General features: G+C 40.6%; 1 protein-coding gene across 2 annotated transcripts; it reads right to left on the bottom strand.

Moving 5' to 3' along the window:
- Positions 1 to 2,079: 2,079 nt before the first annotated feature.
- LOC108700083 (APC membrane recruitment protein 1) lies at positions 2,080 to 11,619 on the bottom strand. Of its 2 annotated transcripts, none has more exons than XM_018232951.2 (3): positions 11,460 to 11,619; positions 9,297 to 9,427; positions 2,080 to 8,411 (listed from the first exon to the last, which is right to left on the bottom strand). In XM_018232951.2, the coding sequence occupies exon 3, from the start codon at positions 8,312 to 8,314 to the stop codon at positions 5,111 to 5,113; it is 3,204 nt and encodes a 1,067-aa protein (XP_018088440.1). In that variant the 5' UTR covers positions 8,315 to 8,411; positions 9,297 to 9,427; positions 11,460 to 11,619; the 3' UTR covers positions 2,080 to 5,110. The 2 variants fall into 2 exon arrangements, with proteins under 2 accessions (XP_018088440.1, XP_018088441.1); XM_018232952.2 differs by lacking the exon at positions 11,460 to 11,619 and adding an exon at positions 11,190 to 11,453.
- Between the last annotated feature and the right edge of the window lie 12,916 nt (positions 11,620 to 24,535).

Here is a 24,535-nt window from a genome sequence, read left to right on the forward strand (position 1 = left end):
AACACAGATCAAAGGCAACTCGGAAATATATCTCTATATGACCGTGTTATATATTTTTGCCAGAACATAGAGGGCTAAAGGTAGGATGCTTATTGAATGTTTATTTTCTCTATGGCTGCTGGAATTCACCTTCCACCGTGCTTGAACTCATGGTAGTTTAAAAACCGAACCCCAATGTTAATCTACAGCTTTTAGCTGCTTTAAAAGTTGATCATATTGGTATGGGCAGGCCCGGACTTACAAATGGAGCGCCCCTAGGCCGTCTTCACCCCCTTATATATATATATATGTAAATATATGTTGTCCTTCCGCCCCCTCCCCTTCAGCTTCGCTCTCCCCGTCTCCTTCCACCTCTCTGTCTTCCCCTCCCACATGGTGACGCGGAAGGGAAACAACTTTGCATGAATGCGGCTGGGCGGCATGCTCTCCCTGAAGTCGTCCTAGGCCTTTGTGGCCTTGCCACACATCCGGGCCTGGGTATGGAACCTGTTATACAGTAACAGAAGGCTCAGGTCCTGGGGTTTTCCAGATAAGGGATCTTTCTGTAATTTGTATCACCATACCCTAAAGGACCATACCCTAAAGGACCAGACTTGGGGGTCCAGGCCCTTGGGGCGCTACAGTCGGGCAGGATATTATGGGATTTTTCAACGGGACCTGACAGAACGCTGTGGAAGGCAGTGCAGTGACACATACACAGAGAATTAGGGATTCCCGGGTAGGAGAGAGCAGAATGCGAGACATTTGAAGGCATTTGCCCCTTCTTTGCGCACGGACAGTAAATTCCTGCTGAGGCAGCTCAGAGCCAGACAGTGGGAAACGATTTAGCCGGCCCGGGTGGGATAAGTGCGAATGCTCTTTCTCCTCACACAGTCCTTCTCTTTCCCCTGTCATGGGAGGGGGTGGGCCAGAGCTGTTTATGCTGTGGGTGCCTCTCAGACTGCTCACCCGGGAACCCGACTACAAATACAAAACCAGATTCGCAGTGTCAGTGTGGCCAAGTCCTAAAGTGGCATGAGCTGCAAGAGCGAGAAGCCAGGGAGGAGAAATCGAGTGCCGCAGGATGGATGGTCGCCTATTCTGAAGAGGAGGGGAAGCGGAGTTTAAGTTATTTCTTAATAAAGGCTTTGCTATTTTAAAGTTTCATTTGTCTTGGTGTTTTTTTTGTTGTTGTTGTATAGTAACGAATTTTTTTTAAAAATGTTGATGTTACTGGTCCTTTAAAGCTAATGTATCAGTCTCTACGATTGATTCAGGGAGACAATTCCACATCTTCACAGCTCTCACTGTAAAAAAAAACAAATATTTACACAGAACATCCTTTTCTTCTAATCGGAATGGGTGACCTAATGTCAGCTGGAAAGCTTAGTTGCCCTTCTCTGGACACAAATTTAATAATGTCCTGTTTGAACGCTGGAGACCAAAACTGTATGGCATATTCTAGATGGGGCCAGTGCTTTGTGGAAGACTGACCCCTCAGACAAATCTATACCCCTTTTCATAGAGCTCAAGGCCTTATTTGCCCTTGATGCTTCTGACTGCCATAGCTTGCTTCAACCAAGTTTATTATCTACAAGGACTCCAAGGTCCTTTTTGATTGTAAAATGGATGTGCCTAGTGCAGTCCCATTTTGGGTATAAGTGGCTTGGATATTTTTTTACATCCCAGGTACATGACTTGACATTTACATTGAATCTCATCTTTTGCAAGGATATGATTCACTAGGACAAAGTTTTGAATGTAATCCCTTAACAATCCTTCAAATATATTGCCCACCACAGATGTCAAATTACTGGCCTATAATTGCAAGGCTGAGATCGAATCCCTTTTGAAACATTGGAAATGCATTGTTGTTAGAGAATATTACCATTCTTTTACAACCACACCAGATTTTACTTGCAGAGATTTTACTTGCAGAGTATTTTCTTTTTTGGCAACTTTTTGCATTTTTTTCCCCTTTAACAAATTCCGACTATTGAAGGCATCACAATATACTCATGAGTTTTTTCCGTGTCGGTTTTTTCAGCATATTTTTCGTCAAGTGGAAAAAAAAAAAATAAGGCAATTGAGTTTTTGGTTAAATCAGCCCTCTAACGTAAGGAGAGTGAATATGTTTATTAGGCTCTGTAAATAAAAACCATAAAACAAAATAATGTAAGTGGTATAAGTTAATAGAAATTTTTTATGCGGTTTAAGATAAGAGAGCCCTCTTTATCAACAAAGCTGTGCCATGCTGCCATAATGCTCCAGTGATACAGTGCAGGTTCCAAACTGAAGCATAAAATGCTAGTTTAGCACCAACAATACATAAATCAATAAAAACAACTACAATTTCATTGGTAGCAAAGGCATTATTGACAATTAAATAGTTTATTTTCCTTACACGTGGATAAACAAAGCAAGTGTTTAGCCTTTATTTAAAAATAGCCAGTAATAAATTAGAATTCTGTATCTACAGCTGAATTCTTCATAAAAAAAAAAAAATACTACGTAGGTTCCCACCTAAATGTGAAACATACTAGTAATGTGTGGCACATACAATAAGCAATGTTGTACAAAACAAAAATGCACCAAGATTTGCATGAAATAAGGAATTCCTCCGTAGTGTATAGACTAGTAAGCATATTCTGATTGTGATCAATAAAGTGTTGGCATGAAAAGATGGCTTTTAACTTTTCAATTAATCAATAGGTCCTTGGCTGAATTCTGGGTCTTCTAAAAAAAATGGTCATAAAGCACAACTTATTTGCAAAAAAGGAAAAAAGTCAACGCGTAACGTGCAATGGTCACTGTGACATCTCATCTTCGATGACAACAGTCTGTTCTAATGAACAGAAGGACAGCTTGTAAAGCTCTAGGCTAATTTTTCCTAATGAATACTGTACTTCCCAGTTGGGTGGCTAAATGCATTGTGTCAAAACCTACAGTAGTTCTTTGGTTTCTGCTTGTTCCCAGGGGATTATTCCCTTGACTGCCATTAGATTTTAAATTAATTTTAAGTACCAAGAAATTGGTTGACAAATTCAGAAATGCTCCAAGCAAAAAAAGAAAAAAAATCAGTCCTAATATTAAAAAAAAAAAAAAAGCATAAACTGAATAAATAGTTTGTAAAAGCACAACAGTTAGGGGCACATTTACTAAGGGTCGAAGTGAATTAGAAGTGAATATTCAAATTCAAAAACTTTGAATTTCGAAGTAATTTTTGGGCACTTCGACCATCGAATAGGCCAAATTTGACTTTGATTCAAAGTGAAAATGCTTCGACTGTTCAACTATTCGATAATCGAAGTACTGTCTCTTTAAAAAACTTGGACACTTTGCCACTTAAACCAGACAAATTGCTATGTTAGCCTATGGGGACCTCCTAGAACCTATAGCCAGTATTTGGTTACGTTTTGAGAAGTCAAAGGATTTTTTTGTAAAATCATATGAATCGTTCGATTCGAAGTACGATCGTACAATTTTAAAAATCCTTCGACTTCCATTGTCAGACTAGCCTATTCGATGGTCGAGTTTCGACTTTTTTTTTCACTTCGAAATTCGACCCTTGATAAATCTGCCCCTTAATACATGGATTGCTAACAGTTCTCACTATTGAATTATGTACTCCTTAATAAGATGCTGTTTTCTCAGATAAGAGTTTGCTAGTTAAACCCTTATTACAGTTTACAAATGGAAGAGAATGGTGGTCCTGATTCATTAAAACAACAGTTTTGTTTACATGCATAGCATTTTTTTCCACTGAAACTGCCTTGGACTGCTATATTCCATGCTGGCAGTACACTTTTCAAACATAAATTGTCACAATACATTGTACATACAACGATAACCACCGGAATGGCTTAGCCTAAATGTAAGTGTAACACAGAGTTGCAAAAAGCAATGGTCAGGATTTAATTCTAAGTTATGCATGGGCAGTAGTTTATAGTTTGTGTACTGCTGCACAGCAATATCAACAAGCTTAAAGCAACCAGGCTTTTGAGTTTAAGAGAAATATATCAAGAGAAATTGGAGCGACTTCTGTTCTAATGATGAGTGGCTTTAGAATTCTATTAGATACTGCATATCATGACCTGGATGAATGAAAGAGACATCAACAAGCTTCCCTGCATACGTAAGAAAGCTTCCCTGCATATGTTAAAAAAAGCTTCCCTGCATATGTAGGAGCAAGGCTAATGGCTTCTGTGGCTGAAGCTTTTTTGAGTAGAAGTGAAGGAAAAGCTTAAATGGTCACGGACAGCATCCTTTTGTAGGTGAGGAGAATCATCAATATTGTGTGAGCCAATAACTATAACTTGACAATGCTCAAGTGCATCAGCAGAGAACATTCTGACTACATGACATTATGGAGAAAAGCAGAAATAGCCATAAACTTTAAATATTTTCAGAACATGGTTATTAAATATTTTAAAACACTGATGGTAGTTAGCAAATACACCTAATTAACAGAACAGGGCATACATCCCATAGCAGAGTAATGCATAGAATACATTCCATTTCACTTTATGCACATCCATATGGAATACGTATATATTTTCTTTAGAGCTTAGGGTGTGCAATGGACTAAAGAATATCATGTAACATTTACCCTGATTAAATTATGGTAGTGTTTATATGCGGAGAAAGCTTCCTATTTTGAAATGGTGGCTTCTAGAAAAGTACACAACAACTTTCTTGCAAGCAGTAGGGTAATTCTTTGTCCAAACGAGTTAATAAAAAAAAAAGTTAAATGTGCGCCTGGAATTAAACAGCAATAAGTACTGGCCACAAATGAACGTAAAAAATCTCTGCATTACAAATATTACAAAAGCACATAATAAAGTGTCATCTCGGGTGTATGTCACATTCAATAATACATTTTACTCCCACAACTGAGAATGCTTATTCAATACAATCAAAGTAGAAATCTATTTCGTTCCCTGACAATTGTAGAAATTAGACAAATCGGCACTAAAATGCAGTCAGAAACTGCAATATACCAATTCCATGAAGAAAAATAAGTTAGCCTGCCCTTTTTTAAACAAAGCTGAACAAGTGTAAATTGTCCGGACCCAAAGATACTTATGGTTTTTGAGCAAATTCTGATGCTAGACAACACAAAGGCATAAACTTAGCTTTGAACTAGCTTCCCCATACATTCAGTGTAGTTATTAGTCCATATGTCATTCGCAGAAACCTCCCTTTCTACTGGTCTCCTTAGAAAGTGTTCCTTGTTATCTGCTGGTGGTTTTAGCCAATCGTCTTCATTTTTCTTCTGCTGAGGCATTGCCTGTGTAATGCCAACTGGTTTACCAGATGTATGAGATTTATAAGAGATCTGATGAATATCCACGCCCCGCTTGTCTTCAAGAGGTAACACAAGAGCAAGATCTTTGGTAGTTTGTTCTGCAGGATAGCCACAAATGGTGGAGACTTCTTGGGACTGCCTTGTGTTAAACTGCAAATGCGGTTCAGTTGCCTTTGCCATCTGTCTGTTGTTGAACGGGAGCTGTTTGCTTGGGATTATTGCTTCAGTAGCTCTACCATAACCATGGTTTGAAGATAAAGTGGGAGAGTACTGACTGAACTGCCAAGGTGTTTGACTACTTTGCTCCAAGAAACTGCAGCCACCCAATTCTGTCCCATGGGCACTGAAGCATTCTTTCTCATAACGCCAAGAATTTTTTCCATCCTCCCAGGGGTCAAGGAAATCATAAGATCTTAGCCCACTTTTAGATAAATGCATAGCACCAAGTTCAATCTCTAAATTTTCTGTGTCTAGAGACCTGCTTCTTCTGTTGGAGGACAGTGGTGCAGGCATAGATGAATAAAGTTTGTTGTGGCGAAAGTGCCGAGGAAAACTGGCGACACCTAATTTATAGCTCTGAAGTAGGTTTGGAAGGTCTTCACAGTCAGCTAAAGACTCCTGCACATAGCAATGGTCAAAGGTCTCGAATGATGAAATCCCCACCTCATCTGGGATAAGCTCAACTTGATGTTCACATTCAGCTTCATTTTCAACGTCAACAACATCAAATGTAACCATGGTGGGTAGAGCATTTAAATCATGATGGAATGTGCTGTTAGATGCAGCACTAACTAAACAATCAGAAATACTTGAAAACAGTGTAGTGTTACTTGTAAACTCAGCAAAGGTTTGAGAAAAGTTAACAGCCTGCTCGCATTCATTTTCCTTGTGGCAGTCTAGATCAGGGCCAAACACATTTTGTCTATGATGCCCAGGGGTAATCCTAGAGCTGGGAAAAACACCAATGTTTATGTTTCTGTTATCACTTAGGTCTTGAGTTCCAAGGCTAAGTACATTCAATGCAAAACGTGGATCGTTCATAAGGCTATTATCTTCATCTAACTGCTGGATATAACTTTCCTTGTAGTAAGTGTCTCTAAAAGACTTGTCCCGAAAGTTATTCCAACTTTGTTTTTCAGTTAGTGTATTTTGAGCTACTCTGTTAGCTCCCCCATTGCTCAGATTTTGTAGCAAATTATAGTCATTAGGATGACAGTCCTTATTATGGCCCAATATATATGCTGTATTCTTACATTCCACATTTTGCTCCTCTTTGGAAAAAATACCTTTGCTTATTTGCCCCATCCCTTTCAAAGCAGTCTCTCTTTGCCTTTCCCAGAAGAGAAGTTGCTTCTGAATAACAGCTAGTCGTTCTTCTTCTGTTTCAGTTGTACATTTCTTATGTGCACGATCTTGAATTAAATCACAGTTACTGGCAAAACTGAAGTAAAAAAACTGCTCGAAAATTTCAGAGCATGGCATTTTCGTCTCATATAGGGACTCTCCTCCAGGTGCAGGGCTCATAAGGCTGTCATCAGGCTCATAGAATTCATAGAGTGCATCTCCACTATAGCTGTCTCTAGGAAGACGTTCTTTGTATTTAAAGGCATCTCCAGAATCATCTTCAGGACCAGGCGTGTTGGCGTCATAGTACCCTTCATCACTATTCGGAGCAGAATCTTGCTGATCGCTCTGAGGAGTCAGTAACTCTGTGTTGTTTAATACAGCTCTATCAATACAGGGATCATGTGCACACAGAGGGTAGGCAGCAGTTTCCACCTGACTGAATGCTGTTTGCACGTTGGTTGCTTCCTTTTCATTATTTAGTTCATAGCTTCCTTCAGCTTCATTGGCATCCTCCAACAGTTGTTGGAGATATTCCTCTTCCATGTTATCAGGGGTTGCCATTTCTTCGCCTCCTCCTTGGTATGTAACAAGACAGGAGCTTCTCTTAGTTGTTTCCCTGGTTTGCTCCAATGATATGGCATTAGCATTAATAGTGTCAATGTCCTGATTAGCAATTATATCTCCACAGCCTGTTAATGAGTCAAAACTCTTGAGTGAAGAGACATCTTCAAATATAAGGCTGATCTGGTCACCAGAAGACAGAGGAACTTTGTCTATGCCATCTGGATTTACAATCTCAGCAAATATTCCATCATCATTAGAACAAATAGCCGCTGAATCAAGCTGGGTGTCTAAGGAATGGCCTTTGTTAAGAGAACTTAGGTTATCAGGTTCCAAAGGATGTTCAACAGAGGTTATTGGACTAACATCTGACAAACATACTACAGACTCTGTCTCTTCCATGCCCACAGATGTACTCAGGGAGAGCTCTTGCGATACTTCAGCAATAATACATTCTGTTTTAGTTTGTTTATTGCCTTCTTCTTGAATCTTCTCTGGTTCTGGTTTATTTACTTGTTCTACACAAGGTGCAGCATGAAAACAAAGTTCAGATTTTTCTACATCAGGAATTTTGTTTTTTTTGTGGCGACGAATGCTGCGAAACAATCCCTTCAGGCCCTTCTTTGGTCTAGGCAATGAAAGAGACTTATCCCCATTTATTTTTTTGTCAAAACAGTCAGTGCTGCCATGGGGAGATGTATCATGAAAGCTTAAGTCAAACTGAGCTGAAGCCGTTGTTGTACTATGAGAGCTGGTGAGACAGGTTCTTACACTCGTCAACTCCAGTACATGTAACTTAATGCTGGAACTATCTTTAATCTGCACATCACTGATGGAATCGTGGGTTTTACTTTTGCTCAATCCTTTTCTAAGGTTTCCTTTGCCCAGCCCTTTGTGCTTTCCCCCAAAAAAACTGGGAAGGGTGCAAATGCTCTTCTTTCCACCAAAAAATTTGAAATGAGCCTTCTTTGGCTTTCCAGCAGTTTGGAGACCAAGACACACAGCAGTCTCTCCACAGGAGGTTTCCACCTTCCCTGAATCACCATCAATAGGGATGATTTTGTGGTCGTCACAAGCAGACAAACTTGATTTTTCTTGGGCACTCTGCACACTTTCCATGGCAAATGTTATGCATTAAACAGGTACTCTTGTTTGAAGACTGAGGCAGATGAGGCACCACAAGTCTGGTTATTGTAGATAGACATTCCTTCTAGACCTAAAAAGAACACAAAGTAAGCAAACTTAGATATATCTTAAATAAACCTGCTTATACATAAAAAATAACTTTGTTAAATACCTATTATTAATACACATTCACAACATATCCAGTATGGAGGGGACATTTTTTCTCTAGTTCTAATCTGAATTGGAAACTATTCCCACTTCAGTCTGAAATGTATGTAGCGACAGTGGTGCTGGCATAGATGAACAAATTTGTAGAGGCTAAAGTGCTGTGTAAGACTGGTGACGCCCGGGTCATACTATAGGACGTGAAAAGGAGCTGCAGCAGAGTATGAAAATTAAGGTGAATCCTCTGAAATGTTGAAGTTATTATCATTATTATAAAATTATATGTATCATAATATGTGTATGTGCTTAAAAAAGAAAAAAGGAAAAATCACTGGGTGTGAAAAGTTGTAAGCAGCCCCCAGTAATTCTAGTTGTTTACCCCCTACCCGGACTGGCACACTGTGTGCTGTTTGCCAAGCTCTGTATCACCATTTGCTTCTGGTCTAGAAGGTGTCCCCTTTTGGGCTTGGGCAAGTGCAGTGAACCATCTGAGATACCGGTACTGTGCCCTCCTAGATGGCACAGGGGACACCTGGCACCAACAGTAGCACAGGCTGCTGTGTTTTCTCCAGAAAAATGGTGCCCGCCTGGAATAACAGGTAAGCAACTACAATGAATTGAACAATGTCTTCTGCTTAACGAGATTATCTCAAGCCCCAAAAAAGCAGTTAGGACAAATAACCAATATTTAAACACATTTTGTAAAACATCTATGCAGAGGATCACAGCTCACATTACGGATAGATACAAACACAACACAATTTTATAAAGTAAATTTTATAAATTTATAAATGTAAAGTGTTTTACATACAGTGCAAGTGCTCCCATGGGTAAACATTATCAGCCCAAGACATGGTGTCTTCCTCTGAAATGTACAGCAGATACTTTGCAAATCTACAGGTCCCCACCATAACACGTAGCTCTGATGATATAATTTCATGTCTGTAATGAGACAGGAAATACGATATTACGGACAACAAAATAAAGATCAACTGCACTTGCCTGTGGATTAAATAAGCAAAGCAATAAACCCAATAGGATTTTTCAGCCACCAATATGGATTCAAGCTGTGTGTTTACCATCAAGTGCAAAATACCAGTTTATTATTACAGAGAAAAAGGAAATTAAAATAAAAAATACAGAATACTCCGCTTTCTGGATAATGAGGTTTCCAGATGATGGACCCTTTACTTGTATCTTAAAGGGGAACTATCACAAAAAAGAAAATTTAATACAAGCTTCATCATACTGAAATATTTCTAAATACATTCAATTAAATATTCTGCATCATATTCTAGCTATCCCTCTCTCAGCACCTGTTTCTCTTCATTCTGTCTTCATGCAGGAGTTGGCTGTCAGATGTTCATTGACAGATCCAATATATCTTATAGGGGGCTTCCTTTCCTAGCAGATGTATTAGAACTCACTCAAATAACTGATTCCAGTAAAAAAAATCTAACAAAATAACTGCCTTTTGCACAAATAGGTCTGATCATTTGATATGCTGGAGTACAAATATACAAAATGCTCCAGTCAAGCAAGAGTGGTATTGCTGCAAACAGAGTGCAGGTAAGGGTAAATATCATTTCCCTGGGGGGTGGAGTTGGGGCAGTTTTTTTCAAAACCATTACCATTGTTCTGTAACAAGAAACATTGCTGTTACAAGTGATTAAATATTGGTAATGCTTAAGGGTTAGTTGACACAAGGAGATTCGGGGAGATTTTGTCGCCTGGCGAATAATCGCCTAGTCTTCTGAGCAACAATCTCCCCGAACTACCTCAGCGTGTTTTCCCATAGGCTATAATGAAAAGTCGCCTGCGCTAATGCACACGCGGCGATGCATTTTCCATAGTCGCCCAAAGTTGCCTCTGTGATTGTCGCTCAGAAGACAAGGCGATTAGTCGCCAGGCGACAAAACCTCCCCGAATCTCCTCGTGTGAACTAACCCTAAAAGGTCTGACAGCCACACCAAGGGGTTAAGGGATCTTTTTGAACATATTTTAGGAAAATAACCATATTATTGGGATGAATTGTTCATACAAAATCTTTCAGGAAAAAGTCTCAAAGGCAAACATTAGCAAATTGTAGCAGACTAATATGCATAATTATCATAAAGAAACATGGGAAAGCTCATTACACACGTGCAAATATTACCCAAATATGTTGCAGGGGCAAAAACATAACTTGTGATATTAATGTTACTGTTACAACTACAACACAGAGGCAGCATCCCGATGCTCAGGATAAATGCAAGTGATAAGTACAGTGGAAAGCTTCTGCCCTCATAATCTGTGAAATAATGAGATTAAACCAGATTTATACGGGTAGGTATAATCAGATAAAGATATATAGACTATATCAACTATTTCTCACCTATAAATCTTTATGGATCTTATTTACAGTGAAGAATTCTAAGTATGGCATGGCAATGAGAAGTCTCTCGAGACATGCACTAAACCGTGCAGCACACGATATAACCAATGCATTGGAAATTATAAACAGGAAAAAGAACCAAAATGATTAAGATACAGCCTGGCACCCAATACTCCCATACAGAGCTAGGATAAAGAGGAAGGGTGCAGTACGGGGTCTGCAAGGATAGGGTAACACATTAAAGGGGCACAGAAAGCAAAGGGGGCACATGAAGAGGACGATGGAAGGCGGTGGAGCATGCATTATAGTAAATGTGGGTGCATGACATACCTCCTCCTGGATATGGGTGGCCGTCTCATTATTTTGCAAAGTGAGACAGGAAGAAGGGAGCTTCCTAGGAAATATAGGTGGCATAGGCTACTTGCTTGTTATTGTTATTCCCCCTGTAACCATAGCATTACTGAAGGCTAGGCGCAGTGTATGTTTCTAGGTGCAGCTCTCACGTCCCGGTTACACTGCTCTCCTTACAAACATAATGGAGGCCGCTTCGCCCGACGCAATTACTACCGACTAAACAAAACTAATGTTAGCAGCGCTCACCTGCCTCACACGATACTAGGCCTCAAGCCTCAGTCGCAGCTAGTTCCTAGTAGCTAGGGTAGCGACTAGTTCCTATCCTAGGAAAGGTCCTGACGTCACGGTCATGTGATCCTACCATGTGACCGCTCCACTGCGGCTTACCTATTCGTGAGCGGCAAATTCAAAACATGGGAAAGTGGTAATGGGTTCTAGTGGCGGGCTGCGGACTCTTGACAGGACTTGCAACTAAATTCCCAGGGTTGCCAGCTTGTATTGTAGCTTTAGTACAGGTTGCAACCTCTACATCAGGTTTAGGGGCAGTTCATTGTGTCGCTGGATGATTGTAGGGATTGAATTTCTGTGGGGTGAGGGGGGATCACAGTGAATTAATGTCAGGTAGACTGTATTCAATATTTAGACACCCAAATGCAGCTACAATATTGTTGTTAGAGCTGGGTTTTTGTTTTTTTACCATTACTCTAGCACAATTACGGTGCAACAATGGCAAGATAAAAATGAAAGGCAAGACATACTGACACAGCTATAATAATATTATATTCATTAACCATAAACAGCTTTGCTTTTCTGCCATGCACTGAAAGTCTCCCTTAATGGAGAATAATGTAACGGACAACTTGGGAACAATAAATTGTATAGAAACTGTTGCCTTGGTGTTCCATGAGCTGACAGAAAATGTGGAGCGCCCAGTCAAGTAATAGAACATGGGATAACAGTCATGAGAGGGACTTCTATTTAAGGAGAGGATCATTGCCCCTAAACCTTTTTAAAGGACCAGTAACACCAAGTTAGCTTAACACTTAATTCCCCCCAAACTTCTATATAAGTCAGGCTTTCTCTCCCCTTTGGTTTTCTTTTTAAACCTTGAGCTTTAATCTGACTTCCAAAGTGCTTCATAACAGAATGTCAAAAGGTGACAGCCGCTTGAATTCCTCTGTGTGCTGAACCAGAAGACAGCTTCACATGGATGACCTAAAGCACCTAAGCTTCTTTTTTTTTTAAGCACTTACAGTTCAAATGTAATGTATAAAGGCTGGAGTGATTGGATGTCGAACAGAACCCAACTTCCTGCTTTTCAGCTCTCCAACTCTCCAACTCTGAGTTAAGGTGGCCAAACACGGCCAGATTAAAGATACTGATATGGGTCCTTTAGACCGATTTGGCAGCTTATCTGTCCGTGTGTGGGGACTCCCAACAGGTCCCCCCAATCAATATCAGGCCAAAGATTGGGCAGATATAGATCGTGCAAGTTTGATTTTTTTCTTTGATCCAGGATCGCATCGGCTAGTTGATGCGGTCCTGTGACCCGTCGGCGCCCATTCACAGCATTGTAATCTGCTTGTTGGGCCGAATGTTCGAATTAACCTGATATCGCACAGCTGTTAGTGGGCATATCGGGTTAAGATTTACTCGTTTCGCGACCTCTAATAATGTATGGCCACCTTTAGTCAGCTACTCTCTCTGGACATGAGTAACTAAGTGCTTCAGTGAGTGCTTCAGAACAGACCCCTGCAGCTTTCACTGTGAGCAGAAAAAACTCTTTACCTATGTGTCTCTCAAAAGCTCACTGACAGCTTCTAACACTGGGGAGGGTACGGCAGGGCCCTGAGACAGTAATCCCGGTGGGCCCAGGACCCCCAGCCCAACCCTGACAACATATGTAAGGGCACAGCCAGTCGCTAGACATGTAAAGTCAAATATGGTAATAACTAACTGGTATGCAAGAATATGATAGAAAAAATGTTATTTCAGATACTGGAGCATACAACTACCAGCATCCTCCCTGCTAGTGCAGGATTATGTGGAAGTGCCACAACAGGATCAAACTTTGTTTTAAATGTGACATTTGGTACTAAAGTTACACTTCATATGCTAAATGCAGAACCCCCTGTACCCCCTCAGTGGGGGCCCCCATTACTGCCTCAGAGATCTCTGTATGTCTCTAGCCATTGCTAAACTACCCAGCTGTCCCCGTGATAACTAGTAGCTGAGCTGTAGTTCAGTTGTGTAGTGTAGTTCAGACAGAGATCTAAGCAGGGCCGTCATTAAATGGGGACAGGGGGGGGGTCCCAGGAGATCTGATGGGGGCCCTGGTTCTAAAGCTGTTTATAGTTTATTAGTGTTGTTTCAGAATGTGCAAGTTTGATATGTATGCGATTGGCTGTCAGTTACTGGGATATCATGCCTTATCTCGGTGACATCACTTCCAGCTCAGCTCTGATTGGCTGAAAGCTGCAAGGAAGGTGATTTAACGGCTCAGGGACAGATGACCGTTATTTCATTTCTGGATTCAGAGGTAAGTGCAGCAGATCCATACACGTATATTTAGATGATACAAAGGGCAATTTCTGGTGTTTTGTTTTGTCACTCATCATTTATAGTAGCTTGGGTAGTGGGGCCATCGCTCCCAAAATTGCCCCACTGCCTACCAATCTAATTGCTTGGGGAGCTGCTTGTCATGAAACTGTTCCAAATGGCATCTGTGTCACAAGCATGAATGTGGGGCGGTAATCTAAGGCTACTTGGCATTACATCCCTGCAATAAAAACACTATGATTGTATAAGATACATTGTGCTTTCTGGGTATTACTTTCTAAACATGTGAAATTTCTGCAATTGTACACAGGAACTGCAGCCTGTTGAGAAGCACTGAACATATATTCAAATAAACTCAGTATTAATTGCATACAGATACCTAGATATTATACTTATACAGGGTATCACCTGAAAATGGGTGTCTGATGGCAGTCCTGACCAGGCCCAGACTGGCAATCTGTGGGTTCTGGCAAATGCCACAGGGGCTGCTATAAGGTGCCATAGAAAGTGATTATTTAGTGGGCTGGTGGGGGCTGTTTGGGCATCTGTGTGGGCTGATTGGGCCTCTGTGTACCTGAAATACCAGGGCCTATTTAAATTCTCAGTCCGGACCTGGTCCTGACCCCCAATCAGCTAACACAAAGTGCCTAAAATCTCCCCATATGCCATCTCTAATGAGAGTGTGACCATAAAAACTTATAGTTCTAAGGCAATGGGTGTTTGGTTTACTTGTTGTTGCATTTGAAGCATTAGACAATTTTTTCTGCCTCTGCTGTAAATGCCAACAGTCATTTGCCAACTGTCATTTTCCAACGGTCGCACACATCCTAGCAACAGTGGCCTTAGCACTAGAGTGGGTGACAGTTCAGAGAGGCTTAAGTAGAAAGACAAGTAGCACAAATCAGAAGAATAAATGTCTGCCCTTAGGATTCCTGGCATTATGGGTGATCAGAACACAGCTGGTTATGGGAAGCAGGCACACTAGGTACATGCAGGGGGAAAGTAAACCAATAGGAATATGGAGATGACCCCTGTAGTGCTGTTACAAGCCCACCCTGATCATGACATTAAAAGCAATACAAATGCTACCTACCTGTTATGGTCAACCCTTATAGTGCATCATGGGAGATGATGAAGGCTCTTTACACATGCCTGTGATAAAAGCCTACATCCTGATTGCCCAACATTTTTGTTAGCTAAATAGCACACACAACAGCAGTCAGGCTCCCTCACTTCCAATTACAGCCTTATAGTGAGTGCATTATGGGATCTGTAGTTTATGCATTGGCATACTATTTTTAATCACAGTGTAGAAGGATAAAGAGCTGATTGCCATTTAGGGCATCTGGGGCTCTAGAAGTGTCAGGGTCCACAGCCCCCATTATGCTCCTGCTCACAATCTCTTATTATTTCTCCCCAAAAAGTGAAATATTACGAGCGATTTGTGAGACCGATTTGAGAGAGAAAGCGATTGTGAGAGAGACAGCAAAAGAAGAAGAGAGAGAGAAGCAAATAGGAGAGAAGACAAAGAAGAAAGAAGACCTTGATTGACCCCCTGCCAGAGATTAATAACATCTTCTTATTTGGGATCCTCTGGACAAAGGTACTGGTCCTGTATTTTCCCCTCTATAATATGCGCTTGCAACAGTAAGGTTAGCTTATCCCTTGGCTGTAGGAGTTGTCATGCTGCTCATTATAGATGTAGCTATAGCTGTTCTTCTTTAGTCTCACCTTTGTAAGTTGGGGGATTTATCTTTAGTCTGTCCCTGCAGTCCTCCTTGGTTGGTCCCAACCCACTATTATCCCTGAAATTCAATGTACAGTCCACACCCTAGCAATATACTTTATCCCACTAGTATAAACTGGACTGTATGCTTTTCTATTCCAGGGCACCCCTAACATGGGACTCCCTTGGAAAATTTCCAGGGTGGGGCAAATTATGTATTATGTAATTTAAGGCAGGTGGGAAGCTAATCGGAACATTTGAATAGTTCCAGTTCAATAGGTTCAGTAGAAGCACAAAAAAAGGGGCATAATATCATGGCAGATAAATCATATTAGTAAACTTGCTTGTTCCTATGTGCTGTCCCTATACATATGGCACCTCTCCATATTAACTCTAACCTTCCTAAATCTCTATTTTATATTGCAGGGGTGTCGGAGATGGGCTTGTGTTCAAGCAAGGACCGCCATTACATAAAAGGCTATCGCCAGGTAAGGCTGCTCTCTAAAGTGGCTGCTAACAAAGGTACCCATGGGGTTAAAGGGAATACTAACCCAATTATTAACATTGTGTATCTTTCATGTAAATGTCATTAAATGCCTTTTGTCTACTTGAATTGGACCCAATAAATGCCACGAATATAAACACATTCATCTTGTCAGTGTGCTGCAGTGCTTTGGACTTGCATGTGTATTCCTTAAACCATAGCAGGTGGGGTATTTTACTGCTGAGCACCTGATTCCGAAAGAAAGCATACAGCGGTAGAGCACTTCAACATTGTGTGGATTAAATAGAAATATAACAGGGTTTAGTTTAGTGTTTGCCCTGAGCGTTACATTTGCCATATTTAGAGTTAGAACTTAATAGTGAGAATTGCCATGTTATTTGCTCTGTCTGTAGAGATCATAGTTACATAGTATACATAGTTATATCTGGTTGAAAAAAGACCATCAAGTTCAACCCCTCCAAATGGAAACCCAGCATCCATACAGACACCCCTCCATACTTCGACATAAATTATATATACCCATATCTATACTAACTATAGAGTTTAGTATCACAATAGCCTTTGATATTATGTCTGTCCAAAACATCATCCAAGCCACTCTTAAAGGCATTAATTGCATCAGCCATCACATCACCCAGCAGTGCATTCCACAACCTCACTGTCCTGACTGTGAAGAACCACCTACGTTGCTTTAAATGAAAGTTATTTTCTTCTAGTCTAAAGGGGTGGCCTCTGATACAGTGATCGACTTTATGGGTAAAAAGGTCCCCTGCTATTTGTCTATAATGTCCTCTAATGTACTTGCAAAGTGTAATCATGTCCCCTCGCAAGCGCCTTTTTTTCCAGAGAAAATAACCCCAACCTTGACAGTCTACCCTCATAATTTAAATCTTCCATCCCTCTAACCAATTTAGTTGCGCGTGTCTGCACTCTCTCCAGCTCATTTATATCCCTCTTAAGGACTGGAGTCTAAAACTGCACTGCATACTCCAGATGAGGCCTCACCAGGGATCTATAAAGAGGCATAATTATGTTTTGATCCCTTGAGTTAATGCTCTTTTTTATGCAAGACAGAACTTTATTTCTTTAGTAGACACAGCATAGTACATAGTTACATAGTTAAATTGGGTTGAAAAAAGACAAAGTCCATCAAGTTCAACCCCTCCAAATGGAAACCCAGCATCCATACACACACCCTGCTCTACTTTTAATTAAATTCTATATACCCATACTTATACTAACTATAGAGTTTAGTATCACAATAGCCTTTGATATTATGTCTGTCCAAAAAATCATCCAAGCCATTCTGACACTGCCCAGAATTAGACAACTTGTTATCTACAAAAAACCCTAGATCCTTCTCATTTATAGAAACTCCCAACACACTGCCATTTAGTGTATAACTTGCATTTATATTATTTTGCATAACCTTGTAATTATTAACATTGAACCTCATTTTCCAGTTTGCTGCCCAGTTTCACAACTTAGACAAATCACTCTGCAAAGTGGCAGCATCCTGCATGGAACCTATAGTTCTGCACAATTTAGTATCATCAAAAATAAAACAGTACTTTAAATGCCCACCTCCAAGTCATTAATAAACAAGTTGAAAAGCAAGGGACCTAGTATAGAGCACTGCGGTACTCCACTAACAACACTGGTCCAATTAGAAAATGTTCCATTTACCACCACTCTTTGTAGTCTATCTTTTAGCCAGTTCTCTATCCAGGTACAAATACTATGTTCAAAAATGAAAAAACAAAAAGGAAAAATTGTGAGAGCACTCCATGGCTTAATAAAAATGTACTAAAATACATTGGAAGTGCTACTGATCTGGCCAAATTAACTACAGACATAGAAAAAAGAAGAAAAATTGATCAATGCACATTCCCTGGTCCCCTGTCATATCAGTAATCTATGCAGATGCATGTATTTACAAAGACAGGGGGTTTTTTAGTTACAAAATTATGATTGATAAGCCACCATACCACGTCAAGGTAAAACCCATATGGCGGTCCCTAACTATTTACCTCTGGTCATAATTTCAAATGCTAAAGCCTCCCGGCATAAGAGCATTACCTGAAAAATAAGCTCTCCCGACCTGGGCATTGGTTTTCATCATAGGGCTTAGTCCTCCCCCGCCATTAGCTTTCAAAGGGGAGAAATAACCTAGACCCCAGCATTGGTTCCGTGAGATTAATCCTCCCCCGCTTGCGGCTTTTAATAGAGAGAAACTGCCCAGACCAACACCCATTTCCAAAGGCATTGTTCCACCATTTAAAGAGACAGGTGTGGGGGTGCTACAACCACATGGAAGCCTGGCCTCTTCCGAACAGAATAGATCTGCTACAATACAAAATACAAAAAGAAAAAAAATACTATGTTCCAGGCCAACATTCCTTTATTTAACCAGTAACCTTTTAAGTGGCACTGTATAAAATGCTTTAGCAAAGCCTAAGTAAATCATATCCACTGCCATCCCAGAATCGAGGTCCCTGCTTACCTTCTCATAAAAAGAAATTAAGTTAGTCTGGCAAGATCTATTACGCATAAAACCATGCTGGCACACACGATTGCTATGAAGTCCATCCTTTATTAACCCTTTGAAAAGCTTTCCTACCACTGGTGTCAGACTAACTGGCCTATAGTTTTGAGGCTGAGAACGGGATCCTTTTTTGAATAGCGGCACCACATTAGCAATTTGCCAGTCTCTCAGGACTATGCCAGACCTCAATGAATCCTGAAAAATTAAGTAAAGAGGTTTGGCAATCACAGAGCTAAGCTCGCTAAGTACCCTGGAGTGAATACCATCTGGCCCCGGACCTTTGTTACTCTTAACATGTTCTAGTCTCTTTTGAATTTCCTCATGTGTAAACCATGCATCATTAGTTGTATTACTAAAATTGGGACTATTAAGAAGGAAACCTTCATTAACTGGTTCCTCATTTGTGTAGACAGACGAAAAATATGAGTTCAGAATCTGTGCATTTATTTTGTTTTCATCAACCAGCTGACCATCCTCTGATACTAAAGGTCCCACCCCTTCCTGCTTTATTTTTTTTACTATTAACATAATTAAAAAATAATTTTGGATTCTTTTTAAAAAATATCCTTTTCCATATCAATTTTAGCTTGCCTTATAGCTTCTTTGCATGATTTATTGGCCTCCTTGTACCTTATAAATTATTCGGCTTTCCCAGCTAAGAAAGCCTTAAAAGCATGTTTTTTCTTACCCACCTCAACACCAACACTTCTATTGAACCAAAATCCACGATCAATGTAACAGCACCCTAGTGGTAATAAATACATATTGTTTTGCTTATTGTACCTATGGGAAGACATTGTCACTTTCATTTTTACTGGGGATTAAACACAGACTGCTGGAAACCTTAATTTCTTCTTGTTCCTTACATTTCTCTAGGGCTCACAGTGGATCTACAGGAAGGAGGAGAGGATCTGTAAGATCACTGATTTGGAGAGCATGAGAAAGGACATCATTGGCGAAATAAAATGGACGAGCTATGATTATTGTATAGCTAGAGACAGCCTGGAATTAACGAGGTGGTGGAAAATTAGATTTATGGCTGAGGTCCTGCAGGACAAGATGAAGGCCAAAGCCCAACTGAAATCCCTCTACAAACAACTAGAGGAGATAAACTGGGCAATTTTCAGGAAGTACATGGACACATATCCAGGTACAGAATCTAATGAATATATTTGTTCAATTATTACTATTTTGTAATAGGGCTGATGTACTGAAAGCCATTGCAATGCTGTGATTTTGTGAAAAACAACCACAAAAAGAACATATAAATCCTGCGCAGCTGGAACCTATTGAGATGCCATAGAAAATAATAGGAAGTGTATCTTCATCATTTTGGCAAAGAATTGGGATTGGGATCAAATGGCTTGAAAATGCAGAGAAACCTGTGATTTGCAACTTGTCCCATAATCACAGAGGGAAATGGTACATTCGCATTTAGTAATGTTAATTTGCATAACTGCCATATTTCTTTTTAAAAAAAACCCAAAATGTTATAGAATTTCTACAGAGATATCACTTGCTAAGGTAAAACCCTTGGGTACAAGTTTCATGTTATTTTGTTTGGTTTTTCAGAGAGCCCACCAGCCACCAGCACTATCGCAGATTACACGGTACCATGTATCGATCTACCTCTGTGTAGGTGATCTTCATGACACAGAGGTGAGTGAGCCATTCTTGATTCCACCAGCCGTGCCTCCACTCCAATACACCATGATTCCACCAGTGGTGCTCCCCCCCCTTACACCTAAAATATGGTTCCATAGACAGGAGCACCCTTAGGCCACTTGGTAGACCCTGCATTCCTTTTCAATCCATCCCTCAAACTGCAGAAGCCGGGTCTGTAGGCTGCCTGGGTCCAATGGAATGACGAGGAATGCAGGTTTCACTTTGTGGCTTAATGGTGCTCATGTATATGCGGCCATGTTCCCTTCTATTTTAATACCCTCCACCGCAATTCCAACCACAATGTCCCTTATTTCCCCAATTATTTCTACCGTAATTCCACCAGTGGTGCCACACTTACACCTAAAATATGGTTCCATAGACAGGAGCACCCTCAAGCCACTCGGTAGACCCTGCATTCTTTTTCACTCAATCCCTCAGCCTGCAGAATCCGGGTCTGCAGGCTGCCTGGGGTCTAATGGATGGATAGGAATGCCGTGTTCACCTAGCAGCTTATAGGCACTCCCATGTATATGTAGCCATATTCCCCTCTGTTTCAATTCCCTCCACCGTAATTTCACCAGCGCTGCCCCCCTTATACCTAAGATATGGTTTCATAGACAAGTGCACCCTTAAGCCAGTCAGTAGACCCTGCATTCCTTTCCATTCCATCCCTCAAGACTGCTGAAGCTAGGTTTTGCAGGCTGCCTGGTCCAATGGAATGGAGAGGAATGCAGTGTTCACCTTGTATCTTAAAGGTGCTTGTGTGTGTGCTGCCATATTACCTTCTATTTCCATTCCCTCCATCGCAATTCCAACCACAGTGTCCCTTCTTTCCCCCTAAATATGGTTCCATAGACAGGAGCACCTTTAAGCCACTCGGTAGACCCTGCATTCCTGTCCACTACATCCCTCAGACTGCAGAAGACAGGTCTACAGGCTGTTTGGGGTTGAATAGAATGGAATGTAGTGTTCACCTTGTACCTTAAAGGCGTTCATGTGTATGCTGCCATATTCCCTTCTGTTTCCCTCACCCCGCTTCCTTGATTTAATTTGGCGCATTGATCCTGGGAGCAAATCTGATCGCCGTTAAGGGGTCAGGAAGGAATTTTTCCCTCTAGTAAGCAGATTGTCCCAAGCTTGCCAGAGGTTTTTTGCCTTCCTCTGGATCAAATAGCACAGTTTATCTAATTATTATCAATAAAACTGTGATTTACACAGAATTAACATCAAGTTGCTTTGTGTGTCTTTATTCTGGGTATTGGTCACATTTGGGAGGTGTAACATATAGATGGGGTGGGTGGGGTGAGAATGGAACAAATAAGATACACTAAAAAGTTAAAGAAGAATGAAAGTGAAATCTACTCATGTTCTTGTTTTATAAGAAACCCAATCAGTTGAAACCAAGTGAGCTTCAAAGCAGGAAGTAGTTTTCGGTTCTATTAAACATGCAGTCACTCCAGTCTTTATACACTACATTTTTGGCTAACAAACCATTTTAGAAACATGTTTTTTTGCACAGCCTATCTATTTACACAGTTTTTATTTTTATACTGAACAATTCCTTTAAGATCAGCATAGCAGAGGAATTCAAGCTACTGTCACCTTTCTGCTATGGAGCACTTTGGAAGTCAGATTCAAGCTCAAGATTTAAAAAAAAAATAAAAATTAGAGTAAACCTGACCTAGTACTATAGCTATTTGAGGATGAAAAAATGTTATGTGAAAACACTCAAGCGGCAAAATGCTGGGTCCATAAAGAGGGTACACATCAATGACTGTTCCATTAAAAGAGGCAAGTATGTGTATAGGATATATTTCATTCTTTAGGCTAATCAAAAGGCTGAAGAATTTGCTGCAATTTCCCATTGACTTAAATTGGAAGCTTGTTGTCTAGGACACTACCAGAAGTGTTCTTCACACTGCTGCTACTTCATCTACTTATCTAAGAGAGCTGCAAAAATTGAAAAGTGGCTCATCTTTTAGGCCAAACTGCTTGGCAACTTCCTGCATTAGAAACTGATTGGTGGTCAAATTCTTCCCATTCCAATTGAGTTTGAGGGCATGGGTGCTATAGTATGAAGGAATGTAACAGAGGGTTTACTCAGAGTCATGAGCAATTAGTCCATGAAAACTATTCTCATGAAAGAAGGATACTACCTCCAGGTGATGGTCCTCCAAGCTCTGAAATACCTGGAATGCAGAAACTGACTTTCAGTAAACATATTCAATACATTTTTGTATGTTTGATTGTTATTATATTTTAAGACTAGAAAGTAGTCTCTGACCCTCTCCCCACTCAAGACATAAGCCTTCATGCACATGATTGACACGTTTCCCAGAAAGCAACAGCGGCCCTGTACAAGTGGAGAATGTGGATCTCAGGTGGCACCAAGGAACCAAGGAAAAGGCTGGTCAAAATAAGACATATGGAGATTCACAAGGAAACATGGGCCTTTACTGCATTAGGGCTACTGTGTATCTGAACTGGTAACATCACACCTAGCACGAGAAACATTATTTCTATTCCAACACTTTTTTATCCATAATACATCATTTAAAACCTGCTTACCAGGTGCAAGATTTAAAATGTATCAATACTGAGATTAACTGGCCACTGCACAGATTACACTTCAAATTCAATTGTAAAATCATGCATAGTTCACACCTCTAATCCCCCCTGCATTGTTCACACATGTAACCCCTCTATTGTTCACACCCCTAAAGCCCTTTACTGTTCACATCTCAGACTGAAAGTGCCCACACTGTTCACACCTAATGCAAACTGCTGGAGGGGCACCAGCATTGTGTCACTGTATGTAGCACAGTATGAACTGCCAGGGCTGGATTTATAATGCAGGTGCCCCTGGGCCTACTCATCCCCTCCCCTTCCTTTATGTACATGTGGAAATTTTCAGCATGCGGGCGTGGTTGGACGGCATGCCGCCCCTTTAAAATTCTGCCGCCCTAAGCCCAGGACTTTCTGGCCTTCCCACAAATCCAGGCCTATGAACTGCTCATATTAGAGTCATCCTGATAGGTTTCCCTGTCTCCAGCTGTAGTCTGCCTTCCCTATGCTCCCTGTATGTGCCATACTCTGCCTGCCCTATGCCTCCTGTGTGTGCTATTCTCTGCTTTCCCTATGCTCCCTGTGTGCCATACACTGCCTGCCCTATGCTCCCTGTATGTGCCATACTCTGTCTTCCGTATGCTCCCTGTGTGTGTGTGCCATACTCTGCCTGCTCTATGCCTCCTGTGTGTGCCATACTCTGCCTGCCCTATGCGTGTCGGAGCTGTGTGTCATACTCTTCTTGTAATGTTCCCACCATAAAACCCAACTACAACTGCCTCAGATATGGAGAAATGTTTTGTGCAACAAAGTATGCCAATGTTTTTTAAAGTCTTGTAAGTCTAGTGATTGTGAATCCCACTTGGGGTTGTTTGCCTTAAAGGGGTTGTTCACCTTTAAGTTAACTTTTAGTATATTATAGAATGGCTTATTCTAAGTAACTTTTCAACTGGCCTTTATTTTTTATAGTTTTTTAATTATTTGCCTTCTTCTTCTGACCATTTACAGCTTTCATATTTGGTCACTGACCCCACGTAAAAACAAATGCTCTGCAGGACTAAACATTTATAGTTATTGCCACTTTTTATTACTCGTCTTTCTATTCAGGTCTCTCCTATGCATATTCCAGTCTCTTCTCTCTGGGACCTAGGGTTTTCCTGATAATTGATCTTTCCGTAATTTGGATCTTCATACCTTAAGTCTACTAGAAAATCATGTAAACATTGAATAAACCCAATAGGCTGGTTTTGCTTCAAATAAGGATTCATTATATATTTGTTTGGATCAAGTACAAGGTACTTTTTATTATTACAGAGAAAAAGTAAATTATATTTAAAAATGTGGATTATTTGGATAAAATTGAGTCTATGGGAGAGAGTCATTCTGAAATTTGGAACTTTCAGAATAATGGGTTCCCGGATAACGGATCCAATATCTGTACAAGTTTCTGCTATAGGTTAGGGAAAGATACCTTATCCGGAAAACCCCAGGTCCTGAGGACTCTGGATAACAGGTCCCATACCTATACTTTCCCTTTAGAACACCAACACAATGAATTGTGAAACACTATTGTATGTAGGGGGAACCACTTGCTCTGCGGGTATAATTTAAAAAAAAATATGCATAGGGCCCACAGGAATACAGGTTGTACCGGTTATTCTACTCGGGAGGCCATATTCATAGTTACAATGGACAGCTGCTAGTGCCAGTCTGAAAACTCATATGAAACAGAATATCTATGTTTTACCTTTAGCACA

Source organism: Xenopus laevis, chromosome 8S, assembly GCF_017654675.1.
Source record: "Xenopus laevis strain J_2021 chromosome 8S, Xenopus_laevis_v10.1, whole genome shotgun sequence".
NCBI lineage: Eukaryota > Metazoa > Chordata > Amphibia > Anura > Pipidae > Xenopus > Xenopus laevis.

Coding starts and splice junctions, on each gene's coding strand:
- LOC108700083 (XM_018232951.2), bottom strand. CDS start 8,314: ATGGAAAGTGTGCAGAGTGCCCAAGAAAAATCAAGTTTGTCTGCTTGT.